This window comes from Balearica regulorum, chromosome 3 (assembly GCF_011004875.1).
Source record: "Balearica regulorum gibbericeps isolate bBalReg1 chromosome 3, bBalReg1.pri, whole genome shotgun sequence".
NCBI lineage: Eukaryota > Metazoa > Chordata > Aves > Gruiformes > Gruidae > Balearica > Balearica regulorum.
The window spans coordinates 54,694,104-54,714,721 of record NC_046186.1 but is presented as its reverse complement, the minus strand read 5'-3'; the positions used below and the strand labels follow the sequence as shown (position 1 = coordinate 54,714,721).

The window sequence follows — 20,618 nt, the reverse complement described above, 5'->3', positions numbered from 1 at the left end:
TAAAATATCTCATTATTCAGAGTTCATAAAGTAACAGCACTCCTATATACACTTCTTACACTTCTATCTTCCACTACAAAGACTTCAAAAAGAGGTTTTTTCCCCTCCCAGTTACATCTTAGTCAAAACTGACCATTAATCCACTTCAAGTCCCACATTCAATTACAATATAGTATATATTGCTGTAACATCAAAGTGAAACATCTTAGAATCTTAACTTGCATGTAAAAAAAATTCTAAATATAAAATGGTACTGTAAATGATACCACCTTTAACCTGTATTTTTCAGTGCATTAAAATATTGTTTAGTGACAAGCACAGTGCCATGGGGTAAGTAATTTGAAGTTTAAATTGCCGCTTTCTATGAAGCATGAAATGCTCTCATATGTCAAGGACTTCACTTAACCCAGGAGTTTGATGTTAATACATTAGTTACAGGTAATAAAAAATAAACATACTTCAGAGTTAACCCAAAGTATTAATTTCTCCAAATGAGATATATTACTAATACACCAGAAACACTACTTTTATGCAAGTCAAAGCAGAGCATACATTTTTCTGTATTCAAAATTGTTAACGCAAATATTAGAATTCTATTTCTTTTAGTGTTTAACAGCAAACACTGTATACTGTAGAGCCTAAATATTTAGATGACAATAACTTCTAGTTAGTTTTGGTGTCCACATACTTAATGCTATTTACAGTACAACAAACTTTTCCTTCAACTGGAAAGGAGTGATTCACTATTCATTCTTCACTGCAGTATTTCTATTGTCTTACAAAAAGAAAACAGAGTTAGTTAACTTAAAGAACAATTCAAGTGGCGGTAGCATATTTGGTCAAAAAAACCCCCCACCTACTGTCTAAACTTTTAAGAAGCTACTGTACTAGAAAGGCAAACACTGCAATGTTTCTCAAACTAAAGTGGTGTTACCACGTTTTGACAGGAGACAGCTGTAAACCATCTGTTTGGCAATTTGTGCAAATCACCATCTCTGTCATTCATAATCGTAACGTTCTTGTGGTAACTACAGCAACTGCTTCCACTGCAAAGTACTGCATTTGCGGCTGACTTTTAACGCCATTTAGCAGCTTTAATTACAGAGCCAACATCAAATGACCAGCAAGCTCTCTGCTGATTCCAATCTGAAAACCTCTGAAATAGTCCTCTTCCCACAGAATTCAGAAAACGCTTTTTCTTATATTCAATATTATATTAGGTAATTAGCATTATATATGTATATCTATTATGTTTTTAAATACATTTTATAAATAAATTCCAACACTGTGTTGTAAAGTAATGCATAAAAGTTTAACAAGTTAAATAAATATTTTTCACATTCCAATTCAGCTTCTTACAAGCTCATCTTTATTTCATGCCTTAGTTCTGAAGCAATGTTTTCGCTTCAATACAAGAGGTAGATTTGATAGAGACTGGGCAAGTCAAGCCTACTGCCAAAAATGCAACTGTCAGTAACTGTATTGCTGATATGCAGTTTGAGACTACATGAAAAATTCAGAACTACTACCTAAAATTCTACCAAGTCTTAGCTTAACAGTTCTTGTTAAATCACATTTAATGCTTTACTTTAGACATGATTACTCACAGTTGTTTTCTGTACATGAGAGATAATGAAAAACACATATACAAAACAAAGAACAGTTGTATCTAACACAATATACGAAAGTGCACGAGCTGCTTCTTCATCTATTTCTGCAAAACATATTTGACTCTTCCTTTAACTTTGGCCATAAAGAAAAGACCTCTGGGGGAAAAAAAAAACACCAAACCACCAACAAACAAAACCCTACAAGTGTTTACATTTTATGCTTGTCTTCACTTGAATAGTTTACAGCTGAAACCCCTCCATTGGAGCCTCCTGCTGTTGAAACACAAACTGCTGCTGACTTTCATCCACCTGAGGTGCAATACTGGAATCCTCTTCTTCAACACCAAAGTAATGTTCTATGAGTTCAAAAGCCTTTTGGTAGATCTCTTGGTTTTCATGCCTCTGAAGAAATTCAATTTTATCGAGTCCTAAATTCAAAACAAAACATATTCAAAATCTAGTTGCTTAAATGAATGATGAATTCAAAGGGAAAAGCTTACAGTATAGCAGTACTACTTAGATTTAAAAAAAAAAAAAAAAAAAAGCAATCCCAAATCATCTCAGTCCATTTAACACCATTGATTCTTAATTTCCTAACCCATGTATTTCTAGTCTTCACTTTCTGCAGCATTTTCTGCTGTCCAAACTAGTTTTAAAACTATGCTAAATAATATCAATTAAACTAAGGACAAAGAGGAGTCTGTAGTATCTCCAAAGAAATATGCCATGTCTACAAAGACATCGAATCTGTATTGAATTAGGATAGAATAAAACTGTTCGCTATAGCAATTTCCAATATCCCCATTTCTTTTCTTTTACTCTTTCAGTCTTCCCCAACTCTAAATTCTATCCCCTATTACAGAGTTGTCACTGGGCACAATCTGGTATCATACCAGTCTGGTATCATACCACTCAGTGGATAAGGAATTGGCTGGATGGTCGCAAAGAGTTGTGGTCAACAGTTCAATGTCCAAGTGGAGAACAGTGACGAGTGGTGTTCCTCAGGGGTCAGTATCGGGACCGGCACTGTTCAACATCTTTGTCAGTGACATGGACAGTGGGATCGAGTGCACCCTCAGCAAGTCTGCTGACGACACCAAGCTGTGTGGTGTGGTTGACATGCTGGAGGGAAGGGATGCCATCCAGAGGGACCTTGACAGGCTGGAGAGGTGGGCCTGTGCGAACCGCACGAGGTTCAACAAGGCCAAGTGCAAGGTCCTGCACATGGGTCGGCACAATCCCAAGCACAACTATAGGCTGCACAAGGAATGGATTGAAAGCAGCCCTGAGGAGAAGGACTCGGGGGTGTTGATAGATGAGAAGCTCAACAGCGTGCGCTTGCAGCCCAGAAAGCCAACCATGTCCTGGGCTGCATCAAAAGAGGTGTGACCAGCAGGTCAAGGGAGGTGATCCTGCCCCTCTACTCTGCTCTGGTGAGACCCCACCTGGAGTACTGCGTCCAGCTCTGGGGGCACCAGTACAGGAGAGACATGGAGCTGTTGGAGCGAGTCCAGAGGAGGGCCACGAAGCTGATCAGAGGGATGGAGCACCTCTCCTATGAAGACAGGCTGAGGGAGTTGGGATTGTTCAGCCTGGAGAAAAGAAGGCTCCGGGGAGATCTAATTGCGGCCTTCCAGTACCTGAAGGGGCCTACAGGAAAGCTGGTGAGGGACTGTTTACAAGGGCATGGAGTGACAGGACAAGGGGTAATGGGTTCAAGCTGAAGGAGGGTCGATTTAGATTAGATATTAGAAAGAAATTATTCACTGTGAGGGTGGTGAGGCACTGGAACAGGTTGCCCAGAGAGGCTGTGGAGGCCCCATCCCTGGAAGTGTTCAAGGCCAGGTTGGATGGGGCTTTGGGCAACGTGGTCTAGTGGAGGGTGTCCCTGCCCATGGCAGGGGGGTTGGAACTAGATGATCTTTAAGGTCCCTTCCAACCCAAACCATTTTATGATTCTGTGATCATTTTTCAAATTTAATTTTAAGATTTGAAGATATTATCTTTCCAAGGGCTTATCGTTTGCAAGCTAGAGGACATAACTTCTGCTCTGCTGGCAGAATTAAGTTCTTGGGAGTCAATTAGGTTAATTCAAAACTCCTTTTTAGCTATTTAAAATAATTCAGTTTTCACTTAAGTTGGATTTGGAAGAGCTCATACAAACCCTTCTGGTGACTACAGAGGCCAAAGCAATGAGGGTGATATAATTAGCTGTTTTCTGCATTTAACCACTTTCCCACCATGTTACATTACTTAATTTATGATCCTTTAATGCCCACTTATGCTTGAATTCTTATACTAATACTAAACTTACCTACAAATTTCACAATGGTTCACAATGGTTATGTTTTTACAGCCTGACATAAGGAAGTTCAGACATGTAGTTTTAGAAGTAATTTCTTACCATATGCTTCCTCTATAAGGGCACAATAAGGATTAATGCCCATTCCATTTTGCTTAGACTCTTGTTCTCCAAGACGCAGAATATTTTCAAGTCCATTTAGAGCCACCTGGACTATTTTTGAATCCATCACAGTCAGGAGGTCACAAAGAGGCTTGGTACAACCTAGTGCTACCAAATACCTTTATAACAGCAGAAAAACAGAGCGGGGTGGGGGGGAGAAAAGAACGACTGAAAATCCAGCATATTTATTCTGACATGCCAGTCTGTCACTATTGGTCCTTATTTTTGCTAAAAAAAGTGGCTGAAACAAACAAACAAACATGTAAAACATTCAACAACACAAAGATAAGCTCAGTCTGAAATTGAATACATATTCTAATTTATCCTAATAAGAAAATTTAATGTGCATATTCCTAACTGGAGTGTGGAATTTGCAGTCTTTTCAACTCCTTTTCACTTATGATCTTCACATGAGTTTAAATGAATGTGAGAGAAAAAGTTTGTTTTACGAGTAAGTTCTTTTCTTCAGCATTTGAAATTTTGTAATGGTAAAAATATCGAGTAAACACACTAGAGACAGATAAGAACACTGGACACTGCTCTGTGCTAATTTTAATTTTTTACACTTGTAAATATCAAAAAATACTAGGATTCTGAGTATGCTATTCCTTTTTCCAATTTTGCACAAAATTGTGTACGAACTTTTAGAAGTCAGAACCTGTGTCCTTGTTTCTAGCGTGAGAGAATGAAGTAAAATGAAGACAATAATGTTTGTCTGCATTAAAAGGTTGCTTAAATATAGTTTTAGTGTCTTTAAAATATCCTACAGTTAGTCAGCAGCACCTTGAGGACATTAGAAGGGCTAAAACTTCATGACACAGATAATGCATCTGTATTTTGTGATGAGAAGCTACTTTTATGTTATTACATGCACATTTACTATTTGAAGTCCTGAACTGAAATTTCTTTCAAATATGCTAAATTTTAAGATGTCGTGTTATGCAAGCAATCAGAATAATAGCAAAAACAAACCAACAAATTTCATTAACATTTATAACCTAGTGGTTATAAGAAAACCAAGACTGTTGATATTTGAAATAAATAAGCATGCACTTATTGCAACAGATCTCCTGCACCAGAAGATTTATCACATCACTTTCAGTTCTGGTTTCCAAATAATACACTGTCATTTACAAATACGTTTACCACTGATTCAAACTGATGGCTATGCTGGCAGTATTCAGAGAAATCAGACAGTATTTTGTTCTAGTTATACAAGTTGTCCAATCTTTGCAGCACATAAATAGGTGCTGACAACAGGATTTTAATCAAACTTAATTTTGAAAAAGGAGTTCAGATATCTGCTTTGAAATAATACTGATGGTGAGTTTGAAATACAAGAAGAAACCACTAAAATTCCTGAAGTCTCTCCACAAAGAGCTACAATCACATTGCACAAGTTTTCTCAACAACCCTCTCAAAGTTTTCCATTTTCAAACACTGAAACCATTCATTAACTGTTCCAGTTGTTTTTGACAATACAGTATCGCCTCTGGAAGATAACCCTGTGAAAGCTTTAGGTGTAATACCACTGACACAAAGCAGTATTGGTCAATTTGTTATTATGTCTACTGCATATATTTCACTCATTTTTCTGAATTTGTACATTTTTAGTCCCTGTATAGACAAGAGTTTCAAGGAATTACAGTTGTGTTTAAGATTTTGTTGCTACGTTTGTCAGGATTCAAATGCAGAAACAAAAATGCCTTAGCGAAGATACTTAGGCAGAGAAAATAGTAACATACACAAATTTACCTAATCTGTTCAGGGGTCCCTCCTGATGTTGCATTAGTTATGGCCCATGCTGCTTCTTTTCTGGTGCGAAATTCAGCTTTTTGAAGAATTTCGATCAATATTGGAAATATATTTGCATCTATAACAGCCTAAGAGAGAAAATGATAATATTTTACAATAATTAATAAAGATTCAGTATACACAAAGAACACTAATACCCTTCACTACAACAGTCAGTGATGCCTTTGTTAGAAGGCACCACGCTAACTACAAACACTAAACTGAAATTCAGAACTATTGCAACATTGCACTGCAGCAGCCATCACAGTAACTTCTCTGTTGATTTCTCTGGTGGACAGAATAGTGCTTACTGGATAGGCCCATTTAAAAATCATACGACACAAACACTGAGTTTTTGAACTGGAGATCAAGAACAAAACTTCACTTTGTCCATTTTATACACGTTTGTGGTCTCCACAGAAACACTGTAACTGGAGACTATATTATATATTTTAAATTATATCAAGAAGTAACATTTTCATCCCTGATTGAAGTAGAAGGGGAAAAAATCATATTGAAACATGTACTCTGATTCAGAATTCTCATTTTTGTTGAACAGAACCTTTTTTCAGGTAACTCCAGCCACTGGAACAAGTCAGGATTTAGTAGTTTCCACAAGAATACAACTCAGTATTGATGACATCATGCAGGTGTTTTATCCAAGCAAAATGTTCAACACTTCCAAATTGGTAGAATTGTCCACTTTTCACTGGACTAATTTGTACAAAATATTTTGTTTCAACTTTCAAAAAAGAAAAATTGCTTATTACTTCAACATGTATATTACAATGCAGAACAAAATTAAAGATAATATACCAGTAGATGATGCTCCCACAGGGAAGAATAACAATTGTTGATATCAGAATATTTTAAGCATCCTTTCATCCATTTCATAAGCATCAACCAAGTCCCTCTGAGAGAAATTAATCAGTTTCTTTTGTGCAAATCATGACAGCTATTGTTAAAGTATTTTTTATGAAGTTATTCATAACAATCTTTCAAAATTTAGAAGAAAATATTTAAATTGGGTAAATTACATACAGTTAGGACTAAAACAAATAATGTGGAATCAACATAGTATCTACTTATTTCTCCATGTAAGGGAGAATCAAGTGAAATAGTAAAGCAAAACCAAAACCATTCAAGTAACACATATACAGGCTTTACCTGAATCTGAGCTCTGTTTCCTGCAGTAATGTTAGAAACAGTCCAACACGCTTCTTTTCGAATAGACTCCTTGGGACTACTAAGCAAGTGCAAGAGACAGGGTAACGCAGAGCAGTTTAGAATCACCTAAAGTAATTTGAGAATTGAAAACTGGGTTGTACAATATACACTTTTATATATTGGCTTGTGCAATATACATATGTATATATAAAAGCACTCTACAGATGACTTCAAAAGAAAATTTTGCAACATGTTTATATTATACAAAGTATGTTGTATACAAAGACATACATGTATGTTGTGTATACATGCAAAGGATGTTTCCTGCAAAATTAAAGTGTTCAATGCTGTAGTGTGTGAATAGACAATCCAGCAATTTGAATCTGCCCTCCATTAAGTTCAGACCAAACGACTGACAACAGCAAGACTAAATTAGGCTCCTTAAGGCTAGAATATGTATAACTGAGAAGTGTAAATCTAATTTGTATAGTTATTTGTTAATTTGTTTTTTTAAAAGACAGATGTTTTCTATTTAATTCCTTAGCAAAATCGTCTCCTATAGAGCCCACAACAAATTACATAATTAACTTATTTCCTTATTTTTCCTTTACATTAGTTCTGTCAACCTTTTAGACACAATTTTCTTGAAAGCAGGACTTTAGTATTTCCTGCATTGCTTCAAACTCAACTCCATTGCCTATAATTAAAAGAAAAATCTTTAGAATAAACTCCATCAGTAAGACTATCACATACAAATTCATGGACAAATCAAGTATGATCATTGCTTACAAGTGAAAGCTTTGAATGCATTTGAAGACTTAAAAATAAAAAGATAATAATGATAATAAATAATTGCACCCCCACTAAGGGAAAAAAAAAGTTACTTTCATCATGAATGGGAAGCAACATTCAAAGTACCATACAGGAATGAAACAATCCACTACATAGTCGTGTAAGAAAAACATTTGTCGTTGCAGTAATTTAACATTTAAAATAGCAACCTAAACTGACTGTCAAATTAACAACACAGAGTTATACAGAGCCTCTTTCACTGATGTATGCAGATACCTGTACTAGACATGTATTTTGTAACAATTAATTTTTACAAAATTCTGTAACCATTTTTCTACCTGCCAATTATTTTTTCTTAAATCAACGAGTCTTACCTGTGTTTGGATATCATCCCCAGTAACAATATTTCCAACTGCTCTTAATGCAGGGGATACCACCTTGTAATCATTATGCCTGGAAACAAATATGAAATTGCTTGATATTACCAAGTGTTAAAGTATAATTTTGCTTTTTCAGTGAAAAACAGTTTACTTCAGGTGGCAAATTTTTAGTTACAGAAAACACTGCATTACTTTCCCCCTATTTAGCCACACTTGACAACTGCAAGCCCATAACTGAATTGCTGATTCAGGGAAAGGGCATCTCTATGGAACAACATAACTTAAAGCAATCTACGTGTCCAGCACATTTATTTCAACCAGCTCAAGTATTATTGAATACAGTACTAGAACCTGCATCATTCAATAGCCACAGAAACAAAAGGGGTGTATACTAAAACTTAGCAGCCCCCCTTTGTAAATGAACTTTCCCCTTTTGTAAGTCAGTAACGTTAAAAGCCAATATGTGAAGCCCGTATTTCAATATTCAGCTGTCTGAGGCGCAGAGGAAGGAAATCTACTCGGTCGTCCTAAAGCATCTATAGAAGAAAAAGCAACCTCACCCTCTCCTGACAGCTATACAAATGAGCTTTTCATGGGGAACTGTGCTGAGCTGTCGGTGCTGGGAACTACTATCCCTGACCTACTCTGCAGTCCCCATGTGAACACAGGGATTTAGTCTCCCTTTCTAGGAAAATAATGAACCAAAAAACAAATATACTGGAACAGTTCAGAAGTAGCACAAGCCTGCCTCTAGACTTCATGAGCCCAAGAACTGTCTTGCATTGCAACTACATCTCCTAGAAAGCTAAGACAACAAAATATAACAGTGAAATAAATAAAAAAAAAAAAAGCTGAGCAATTAATTTACAATTCAAGCTTGGTCTTCAGTCTTCATCTTTCTACTCTTCCATGTAAATGAAATCCTACATTAAATTTTAAAGAATATAAAGGAATACTTTGGAGAAAACTTTTCACCGTCAATCTCAACAAAAATCCCAGGAACCAAGCAACCTAAAATATTTCAGACTGAATTCATGTTCATTGCTTCTCAAAAAAAAAAAAAAAAATCAGACTTGAGGTGAGAAAAAATAACTTGATTCAAATTCATTAATGTTAGCAGTACTGTAAGACATTTATTTGGTGAAGACTTACATAAGCAGCTCTACCAATCTTCGACACACTCCAGAATCAATAACAGCTTGAATTTTATCATTGGGACCATCTGAAAGGTAAGAGAGGGCCCAGCAAGCATCTGCTAACACATCTGGGTCACTGCTAAACAACAGTCTTGATAAAACATTTAAGCAAGGAGCAACCTAGGTTAAACAAAAAATATCACATAGAATTAGGTGTTTCATATTTTTCAAGTTTCAGAGTACATTCTGTAAAGGCATAAAGGTGCAAAACTATTTACTGCCAAAGCACACGAGCTCATTAATGAATCAAGACCTAGGTGGAACACTTCCTCATTAAACTAGATATCGAATTCAAACTGGCAAATTGGATAAATTCTGATTCACAGCCCATTTATCAGAGACATTATATTAGGTATGTAATTGTTCAGCTTAAACAAGAACCATCAGCTTTTACAGATAAACAGATGATCAGGAATTATTGATGCTTTTTTGAATCACTCAGGGAACAGAATTTCAAAGCAATAACATTTTTTGATACTGCTGTCTTTATAGGAGTACTGGAGGTTATTTGTAATAACAAATTTACAATTGCTTTACCACAAAGAAACTCAGAGTAATTCACAGAGGACTCAGCGTTCACTGAACCAAATCAAACAAGCAACAGCTGACTTCAGTTCTCACTGCAACTGTAGTCTTTGGCCTTAATCTCCTAAAAGTTCCACACAGACAGAGCCAAATGAACCAGACCATCTTAACACCACTTGAAACCTGATAGGTTTCAGTGGTACAGTTTGGGAATTTTGTATTCTTTGTAGAACTTAATTCTTTATCTTGCATCAGTTACACAATTCAGCCTTCCTTTATGTGTTCAACTGGTGCTACTGCAAAAAACAAAAAGCAGAGGAAGTATTCTTATTAGCAGCTGCCTACATGGAACACTTTCCCACTAAAGTTAAGTGTTTAAGCAGCAAGAAATCTTGCTGGTTTTTTACTACCTGAACCGAACACTACTGAAGGACATAACTTAGGCAGAGCAATTGTGAGGTGACAGACTGACATCAGAAATCCCCCTTTTTGTTAGTATCTCTCCAAGAATTATTAAGTAGCAATGACAGTAATTACTATTCCATGAAGTAAGCTTCAAGGCATGTAAATTCTCTTCAGATTATCTTTTAATGATCATTTAACCTCTTCTACCAGAATACCCAATGTTCAGTTCCATCTTTTAATGTCATTAACCTTACCAGAAATTAATTTCATACTGAAAATAAAAAGCTAATACCTACTGGCCTCTACAGTCTTAATGTCATTATAACCACATACTGGAGAGAGGAGGAAGTGAAGGGGAGAGCATACAGGCAAATCACCTTTGTCATCACAGGCTGATTTAACTGCATCTCACAGATAAGAAAATTCAAAATTTTATTTCTGCAACATGCGCTTGCAATCATAAAATAAAAATTAAAAAAAGTAATTTTAAAAAAAAAGCTTCAATCGTAACTCACATCCTCTAAAACAGATCTAGAGAAAATACAGCCCCAAGTGGTTATGGGCTGAATGTATTATTTTTACATAATTTCATACCAGTGAATGACTACTTGCATCTGACTAACTACAATCTCAAATTTCTAAGTAATTTAATTTTATTGCTGAAAGGTGTCAAAGTAGATGATTTTGTGCAAATACAACAGATGGACAAGACGGTGTAATTACATTAGAAAGATAAAATTGAGTTTATCTGCAGATTCAAAGATTCTGCGGTTATAGCATATTACAAACATAAGTCGTCTTCAGCTTTCTAATTTCTCAAAATGAATTCTTTCTTATACCTTACTGAAGTCTGGAGGTGGGTTCTTTCCCCTACAGAGATTTGAGAGAGCCCAGACCGCGTTTCTAGTTGTTGTAAGACGATTTGAATTTGTTAACAGCCTGCCAAAAAGACACAACAATTAAAGAAATAATACTTTCTTACTGAATAGGTAAGTCTTTTTATGTCTGTTATTATCAACAATACCTCAAATCAGGAAAAGAAATCCTATTATTGGGCACTAGTTTCCATTTATGTCTCTTCATAGTTTACATGCTGCAAATATTTTCTGACAATCAACTGTATCTGAATAAATTGTTTTGCATAGACATCTCATTCCCTAATCAAGTATATGCATATGAAGTACACCATTGCTTATATGACAAATCATTCAACTAATCTTTTCTGAGGGTCTTCGGAAGGAAGTAGGAGATGAAACCCTCCCTTGAATTAACTTTGATGTTGACAGAGAATACGATTAATAATAATAAACATAGTTCCATAAAAAGTTAGGACTTAAGATCTAAAAAAAATTAATGCTTTACTGTTTTTTGCTGAATAGAATGCGAAAAAGTTAACACCTGAAAAAATCAAGTTGACTTTCAGATACATAGCAAAACATCTAAAATTGTTAATCCTTTAAATACTTGAGGAAGGCAATCACATTCTCATCTATTATTTTAAGCTGTTTTACAAATGTTTTAAAACATTTTATTATTTTAAACAATAATAAATTGAACAAAGTTTGTGTTGTGTAATTCCCTGTGATGAAGCTACCTTAGATCCTATTGTAAGTGTATAGTAAATGCTGGAACACCATTTCTAGTGAAGAGAAATCGTCCGGTGGAACACAGCTCACATAACTACTCTGCCAGCTCACCTCAACAAGCAAATGGATAGATAGATAGCAAGACTGGAGCTTGGAGCTACTAGACAAAGATGGTAAAAGCAGCCTATTGCCCAGCCAGTTGGAATCACATAAATCCAAGTGTAAATTAAATCATCTCTCCCACTCTATATACCCACAACTCTGGCAACACAGAGTTCTGCACAATACAGAAATATCCCTTTGGTCAGTTGGGGTCAGCTGTCCCAGCTGTGTCCCCTCCCAACTTCTTGTGCACCCCCAGCTACTCGCTGGTGGGGTGGGGTGAGAAGCAGCAAAGGCCTTGACTCTGTGTAAGCACTGCTCAGCAGTAATGAAAACACCCCTGTGTTATCAACACTGTTTTCAGCACAAATCCAAAACATAGCCCCATACAAGCTAGTATGAAGAAAATCAACTCTACCCAGCCAAAACCAACACACTGTGAAATAACTCTTCTCTCCTTTTGCAAACACTGAAAAGCTTCCAGTCATGGACTAATTAAAGATATGCACGAAGCTCGGTTAATCAAAACATTAGAGTCATAGCAATATAATAAAAAAGAAACATTCTCAATTCAGCAAAAAGCTTATATTAATTTCAAATAAATTTTAAGTTGAAGTTTACAGCTATCTATATCTGCATAGTTATAGTATTAATTTACAACACTTACTCCAAGAGAGGTGGTAATATTCCACAGTTTAAAACAAAGTCTCTGCATTCTGCATTATCACCAGCAATGTTACCAAGAGCCCACACTGCCTTAAAAAGGAAAGCATCCAAGTAAATTTATACATGCTTGCAAATCAACTTTTACAGATCATCTATATAATATTTACAGCAAATATTATAGAATCAAAAAAGCAGTATCATTCCAAATATAAAATTTCAGAAGACTACTGATTTCTATATTCCAGTTTTGGTGAACTTGTACAAAGTCAATTACCTACACTTGAAGTCATCCTTTCAAGGAAAGTCAGTCTTCTGTTATGAAAATATGTTGATTCATGTGCTTTTCAACAAAAAAGATACTCACACTCTTTTCAATAGTTACATTTGCTCACTATGTATAATAGATTTAATAAAACTGGCTCAAAGTTGCAAACAATGTATGAGGAATAAAAAAAGCTAAATCCTGAACTTTTACTATACGAACTTTCAAACATGCTAAACAAAAGCCAGTAAGTTGCAGCCTCTTAAACAAACAAAAAAACCCCAAAACCAAACCAAAAAAAGAAAGTCCAGGAAAATGTTAATGAAGACTGTAACATAGTAAGATGGAAGAGCAGAAGTATATAGTAAATAAAGTTGCACAGTAACTTTCAGAAAAAAAATCCACATTGTTTTCTACTATTTTCTTTCTATTACGGTGTTTTAGATCCTGTCCACCTGCAAATGCCACAGTAGAATGAGATGCTTTCTTCAAATTACTCAACAACATGAAATAAAAAAGATGTTCAAAGAAAACTGAAAAAATCAGAGGAAAAAAAAAAAAAACCACACAAGGGAAAAAAATACACTGAAGGTAAATTTTTATCTTCCTGGAGCCAGATCAATGGGCTAGTAGGCAAATGGGGCTCCAAACTTCTCTAACCACGCACACCCCCAAAAAAAAGACATTCATGAATTAATTTTAAGTAGTTATAGAACACCCTAAGAAAACAGTTACCTGCTCCTGTACATCTTCATGTTCTGAACTAAGCAATTTAATAAAAATTGGGACAGCTCCGGTTTCAATTACAACTTTGGTGTGTAGAAAAGTTCCAGATGCTATGTTTGTCAAAGCCCAAGCTGCTTCAAACTGTTGAGGAGCACAAAGAGGACCATGTTAAACCACTCAGCAGTAAAGCTTAAATTTATGAAAAACAGTTTGACATGAGAGTTGCAGAGGTTAATTTTCCAATTTTTTTTCCTTTCCACTGAAATGCAATTATTACTATTATTGTACTTTCTACACAATAAAATAATTGGCATTGACAAAATCTCTATTTAATAAGCACCTTCAGTATCTAAATTATTTTTAGGTTTTGGCTTGCAGTGCTAACTGTAAGGAAGATTTCAAATCTCTATTAACTAGTATAAATCCCTTCTGTTTATTCTATATTAAGTTAATTATTCTAGTACACAAGGCCTAAGTGCTATTCCATGGGCTACCACAAGTAGACAGAACTAGTTACGCTTATCGTTAATCATGTATTTTTCAAAGTTTTTCTAAAAGTGTTTCACACAAGCCTTTCAGTTTCCTGTGTTTTTTTCTTTTCTAAGATTTCAAATGGGAAGTACAACAATACACTCAACACAGAGTCTGATGTCTGCTCACATATCAATGCTGATGATCTTAAGATACCTTCCACTCCGGAAACTCTCTTGAACACATTCTGCTTTCAACACCAAAATATTTGACCAGCTGAATACAGAACCCTAAAGACTACTATGAAATTCACAAGACTCAAGTCACAATTTCAGTAGCAGTAACTGATATTTTAGACAACTAAAATTTACAGCTTTGGTGGTTAAAAATACTTAAATTAGGTTATTAAAAAAAATAAAAATCACATGTTTTCCAAAGCTGTTTTGGCAGGTTTCTAATCCCATTCCAAACCGCCCGTCATTACCAAACTCACTTGCAGAGTGTAATTCTCATTCCTCTCTAGAAACTTCACAAATCTCTGTACTACTCCTGGTTTTTGTATTACTTCATCTATAGGTGGATTAGGCTCTAGGGGATAAAAACAAACATATTTGTGTAAGTCTAACAAAAAACCCCAAATAAATTACCTTTTCAGTATGACACAAAACATGAGCACGATTCTTGGTTCTTACAACTTTTAGCATTCAATCATTTTAATCTTAAATGAAGGAGCTAAACGTTTGACTTCAGAAGAGTGCAGGATCATCTCCATAAAGTGCCACAATTTAGTAAACACCCTATTATGTATAATAATAGTAACCCATACTATTATCCACTGGTATGTTAGTAACTCATTACAAAACACTGTTCCCTCAGTCAGTAGCTCAGGTCAGTGTAAGAGCAATTATGATTAGATACTATTTTAAATCACCAAGCATACCTCTACCTATCATGCTATACACGTACTTGCATTAAAGACTGCATGTCTTAATCTCAACAAAAACAAGTTACAACTGTTCTTTGGCAACAATATAATTTTTCTCCCCTCAAATACAGAATGAGAATCAGAAATTGAATCACTACAATAAGTGCTGTAAGTAATGTTAGTGTGCAGTTAGTTACTGCCCTGGACACTTCAATCAAAATATCCTTGCTTTTGTTACTTTGTCTGAAGGACTTAACATTAGAATAATGAAGCCTTCTGTATTTAGCCATTAGGTCGGAATAGATTTGGCACGGTTTCTCCATAAACAGAACTAGAAGTTTCAGCAAGCTCTATTTTAAAGTGAAACAAAACTAAAGGTTAACTGACTCTCTATGACTAAAATTCATAACAACACAGAAGGAACAACAACAAAAAAAAATAATGAGGCAACATTTACATACCTTTAGATAGCAATTTTCTGAATTTCTGAGTTGCTGTGAGCTGCTGATCAGGATCGTCTGAGAAAATCATCTGCACCATATCTACTGTAATAACTTCTTCCTAAAAACAAAAGGAGGATTTCTTAGGTCTAGTGCTATGCACATTAACAGATAACATTCTATACACACTCTAAAGTAACTACCTCTGGAATAGGTACAGTTGAGCTGACATCAGGATCCTGAATTGGACTTTCTACCATAGATTCTTCATTTCCCGGGAGAGAAACGTTTCGGCGTTTAAAGAGCTAAACAAAGAAGAAATTTTTGGGGAGACATTAGAACTCACCATAGAGTGGGTACTGATGACATACACTTGAAGAAATGCTTTCACCAATACTGGTCAAACTATTTCAACTACTCACCTTCCTACTCATCCATGCAAATGGATTCTACATGAAAGTTTAAAGAACATAAAGGAGTAAAACACTACTGTATCTGTATCTTAATAAACTGCCCTGCAACACTTCAGAGAGAGACACTTAAAAACTGAAGTTCTCTTCAATTAGCAAAGATCCATAAATTTTTCAACATATAAGAAAAAGAAGATATAGATCTTTTTACTTTTACTCTTTTATTCCTCATAATTAACATTTATTTTTAAGCAGGAAACAGTATTCTACAAGCTACTTTCTCCTTTTTTAGTTTAAGTTAAAATCATCAACACAGAGTCCATGTTTTGTGTTTCAGCACACTGCATTCCTCCCTTCAACAGAAGGTCTAAGATCTATATACTTTCTCTGCATGACAATTAAACAGCACCTATATTCCATATACAGTTGCAGAAAGATTAAAACAGAAACATTATTTTAATACAGTTGGAGCAAAAATAGCATAGCTTCAAGGTGAACTTTCAAATTATGTAACTTTAAACATTCTCTATGTCTAAAAATCACTTTAAAATTGGCTGCATGCACTGTACATACCTGCACTGTAGTATTTAATAAGCTATGTTTAATGAATGCTTCATTTTCTGACATACAAGCAAAACATTTGTATTAGCCTGTTTTCTTCTAGAAACCAAACCAAACCAAAATTATTATCTTTAATCCAGTAGTACACTTACAACTACTGTAACAATTCTAAGAATATTATATGTTGGTATCTTTAAAAATAAATGTTAGAAACTCAGTCCACTGACTAAGATTTCACCTGTAAGCATAATAATGAAACCTCCTACTAAATCCTGAAGATTTATAGACACCTAGATTTCTGATACTGTACGTGCCCAAAACTGCAGAAGCAACTCTGTGTTTACATCTACCCATATTTCAAACAGGAACCTAAACCAAGGCACTCTCCCTTGTTCAACACACTTCTGGACTGGACACAATCCTGGACCCAAAACAACTGCAGAATCCTGTACATAAACAGAGTTTAACTCAATTTAAACCCACAAAGGAAGAAGAAACAACATTCCTCTTTTGGAAGACTAGCCATTCTTTCTAGCACTCAACAAGGACACAGAAGCTCTCGGTTGAAATGTATTAACTGTTTTTGTTTAGGATCATGGTCTATCTACCATCTACCAATCTCTTCTGGAGCAAAAGCAGTCTTATCTCCCTGTATAAACTTGTTCTCCACAGTTCAAGAGGAGCCAAAAACCACCAATCCAACAAATTAAGATTAAAGAGAAGATAACAGTATTCTCACAATTATGACAGTCAGCATGAGAAAGAAAACACCCATTATTTTCATCATTTATCTAGTGAGTATTTACTACAAAATACACAAAACTTTCAGCAGGAACTGCAATGCAGTTACCCATTCACAAGTCAATGCTCCAGTATCATACTACTTCTTACTCTTACCTCTCTGGCCCAACTAATTTAAATTCTTTTTCCATGCAGTAGCACCACTTTCCCAGGAGAAGGGTAAGCATTCCCACCTCAGAGAAGACTGTAGATCAGTGCCTGGGACACTCTCTAGGTTGTGGGAGACAAATTCAGCCACTTTAGACCAAGCAGAAACACAAACTACATTCCTTACTTTCCTGGCAAGAAACTACTAAACATTTTGGGAAAACGAACTACCATAAGCCATTAAATTATACAATGCTCTAATCACTAAAAATTCAGTGAGGACAACTGCAAATGTTATATATAATAGTTCAGGGATCATTAATCGCTAGCCACATTACTAAGTTACTGGAGAAAAGCTCTTTGACAATTTGAACTATGGCTTCAAAGATGAAAATAATCCGCTCCCTTCTAAGAGTACAACTTTGGCCCAGACTCTAGAAGAGCGTGCAATGTTTCTAATCGTTATCGGAAACAAGTATTCTTTCAGCCCAGTCTTACCTGTTTAAACCTAGACTAAGGATTAAACTTAAGACACGAGTCTCTCCTCTGTGTGCCCTAGTGACTTAAGAGGGCTTCTGTTTATTTTTTTGTTTTATGATCTCGTTGAGAAGTGCCTGGTGCTCCCCAAGATTGCAAAGAAAACAGACATTCAACCTGGCGCTCCGGATTCTGCTCAAGTTCTCAAGTTCACGTATCATGAATTTAGTTTCACAAGCACTGAACAGCTCACCAAGACACTTACTTGTTCTTCCCTTTTCTGTTTCCGAAGCTGGATTCCTTCCTCCTCTCTTCGTCTGCGCATTTCTTGGGGATTAAGTGCATTATTCTTGTAGCTTTTCATTCTGAAGTTATCTTTACCTGGGCTTGCCATGTTGTCTATTAAAAAAAAGAAGAAAAATTACTCCTAAAAGCCAAACCTTGCAAAGCAAACATGCCATCTCTTGTACTACAAAAGCATTTACAGCAGCAGCTATATATTTCTGTAGATGCTTACAACACCAGTTCATCAACATAAATCTGTAAGGTAGAAATCAGAGAAAAATCTTTGCCTAGATAGGCATTTCTAAATTGCAGATTAAACTACGGATCATCTTAGGGATCAGATACTTCATTAAAGGGCATAAGCTACTGCAAAAAGAAGTTATGAGTCTTATGAGCAAGCTGAGAAACAAAAAGCAAAAACATTACATTGCTAAATTTTTATTCTGTCAGCAACTAAACGAATTTGCTTCCTCCTCTCATAGAGATTAAATGTATTAAAAAATAAGGACAAATCCAAGGAAAAAACCTGCAATAATTACTGCTTCATTTAATATCTAACCGCATTGTTTCTTTATTTTTTCAAGATGCGTATCTCACAAACATAACACAGGATTTAAAGTTTATGCTGTGTTTCCTTCTAAACTGTATGCAGAAAAACAAATTAAGGGTCAGTAGCATCCAGATAGCCATACTCTTTTCCATTTTAAACTAATAAAATGATTGACCCATTCTAATTAACAGCTCTTTTAATGGATTAGAAGATTAGAATCTGCCTGTCATTTCAGGTATATCAGTCGTGATAAAATAAAAGTGATAAGAACATGATTCTGTCACTGAAATGATTAAACTGACCAACTGAAAAAGGTTGTTAATAGCATAGTGCTAGTTTTTAAAGCTGAAAGCGTAGCTTCATCTGAGAAAAAACTGTCAAAAACATGATTTAAGACTCTACATGAACTCCCATTTGTCTGGAATTCTTCCACAACAAGAAAACATAAATAAGCATACGTGAACTACAGCTCTTGAGCTGCACACAATTCTCTATCAAATTCCATGCTGGGTCTATTTACTTTTTTCTACGAGCAGTACCAGGGACTGCTGAGCAATAAACGCAAGCTACATGAGGAAAACAGTCCACAGACATAGGCTGATATCAACAAGACACCTCAAGGACTCTACAGCCTGTTTCACCCACACACATCTGCTTCCCAAGAGCCCTACTAAACTACTGCCATCTCTGGACCACGATGTCAAGTGTGCCACCATCTAAAGCAATCTTCTAGTAATTGACATTTAACTTTTGAGGTACAATTTAAGACCATTTTCCCAACAAGGCTACAGGCTTAACTAGTCCTAGAACATCATCACTTCCTTAATCATTCATGTCTTGTTAATTTAGTTGTGCCAATAAAACTGTCAGGACAAGCAATGAACCAAACGAGAGAAGCATGCATTCAAAGTAACCCAGTTTACATCACCAGCTCTATAACGAGTTACAGAAGCACAACTGGAAGGAAGCTGTCATCAAATGTGTTTTCAAAAATAAAAGTTTATGAATTTACAGCTTCATTCCCCCCACAAGGGTTTTGGTATAGACATCATAAGGGCAAAAAGACTGACAGTCCCTGATCTATACAGGCTTCACCACTTTTGCATCTAGATCCAAGGAAGTCTGCACTTCTGCTCTGCAAAACTACGCTCGTTTTAACACTAAATCCCTCCACCCACCACATCCTGCATCTCGCCCACCTGTTGTGCCTAGACTAAGACCGATCCTACTAATAGGCTTTTTTTCTCCCTGCCTACATAAGGCTCCCTAAATACCGCGCCTTACTGTACCACCGCTCCCTCCCCGACCAGCAGTGCGGGCGAGGCCGCACGGGCTTCCAGACACTGCCCGGAGGCTTCGCACCGACCAAGACCCTAGTGCAGAGCCCAGCCAGACTACAAGTCCCCTCGCCGGCTGCTCGGACACCCCCCAGCCACAAAGAGCGACTAGCGAAGCTCTTCACCCGCGTCCCTTGGCGAGGCGATGGAAAAGTCCCCTCCACGAGCGGCAGGGCAGGGAAGCGGGAGGACGGCAGCCCTCTGAAGAAGCGGCGAAGAGCGCGGGAAGACCCCGTCCCAGCACCGATCGCCCCGCCTGGCGCGGACCGAGCTGCCGTGCGCGGCAACGCCCCGCTACCGCCAGCCATCCCCGAGCAGCCAGGAGACCGGCCTGCGCGGGGCAGCCTTACAGCAAGAGGCACGACACTGTACCGTACCACACCGCACTCCGCCCCGGAGAGGGGCGCAGCCCCTCATCCCTCTCCCCGGCAGCTCTTAGCGCTCTTCCACCCTTACCCATCGAAACGGAGACGCACGGCACCCGCCGCCCTCCAAGCGACAAAACCCCACTCCGCTCCGGAGCGCGGCACCTGATCGCAATTCAAGATGGCGGACGCCGCCCCGCCGCGCGCCGCACTGGCCGGGGGGCGGGCCCCTCC

The 20,618-nt window shown here is 36.8% G+C and overlaps 1 protein-coding gene across 2 annotated transcripts; it reads right to left on the bottom strand.

Moving 5' to 3' along the window:
• Positions 1 to 1,346: 1,346 nt before the first annotated feature.
• Positions 1,347 to 20,609, bottom strand: KPNA5 (karyopherin subunit alpha 5). Of its 2 annotated transcripts, XM_075747947.1 has the most exons (14): positions 20,476 to 20,609; positions 18,113 to 18,246; positions 15,715 to 15,816; positions 15,533 to 15,632; positions 14,640 to 14,734; positions 13,685 to 13,816; positions 12,689 to 12,777; positions 11,173 to 11,272; positions 9,360 to 9,523; positions 8,202 to 8,280; positions 7,036 to 7,161; positions 5,830 to 5,957; positions 4,015 to 4,193; positions 1,347 to 2,038 (listed from the first exon to the last, which is right to left on the bottom strand). In XM_075747947.1, the coding sequence occupies exons 1-14, from the start codon at positions 20,477 to 20,479 to the stop codon at positions 1,851 to 1,853; spliced, it is 1,620 nt and encodes a 539-aa protein (XP_075604062.1). In that variant the 5' UTR covers positions 20,480 to 20,609; the 3' UTR covers positions 1,347 to 1,850. The 2 variants fall into 2 exon arrangements, with proteins under 2 accessions (XP_075604062.1, XP_075604063.1); XM_075747948.1 differs by lacking the exons at positions 18,113 to 18,246; positions 20,476 to 20,609 and adding an exon at positions 17,380 to 17,491 and having other exon boundaries at positions 1,707 to 2,038.
• Between the last annotated feature and the right edge of the window lie 9 nt (positions 20,610 to 20,618).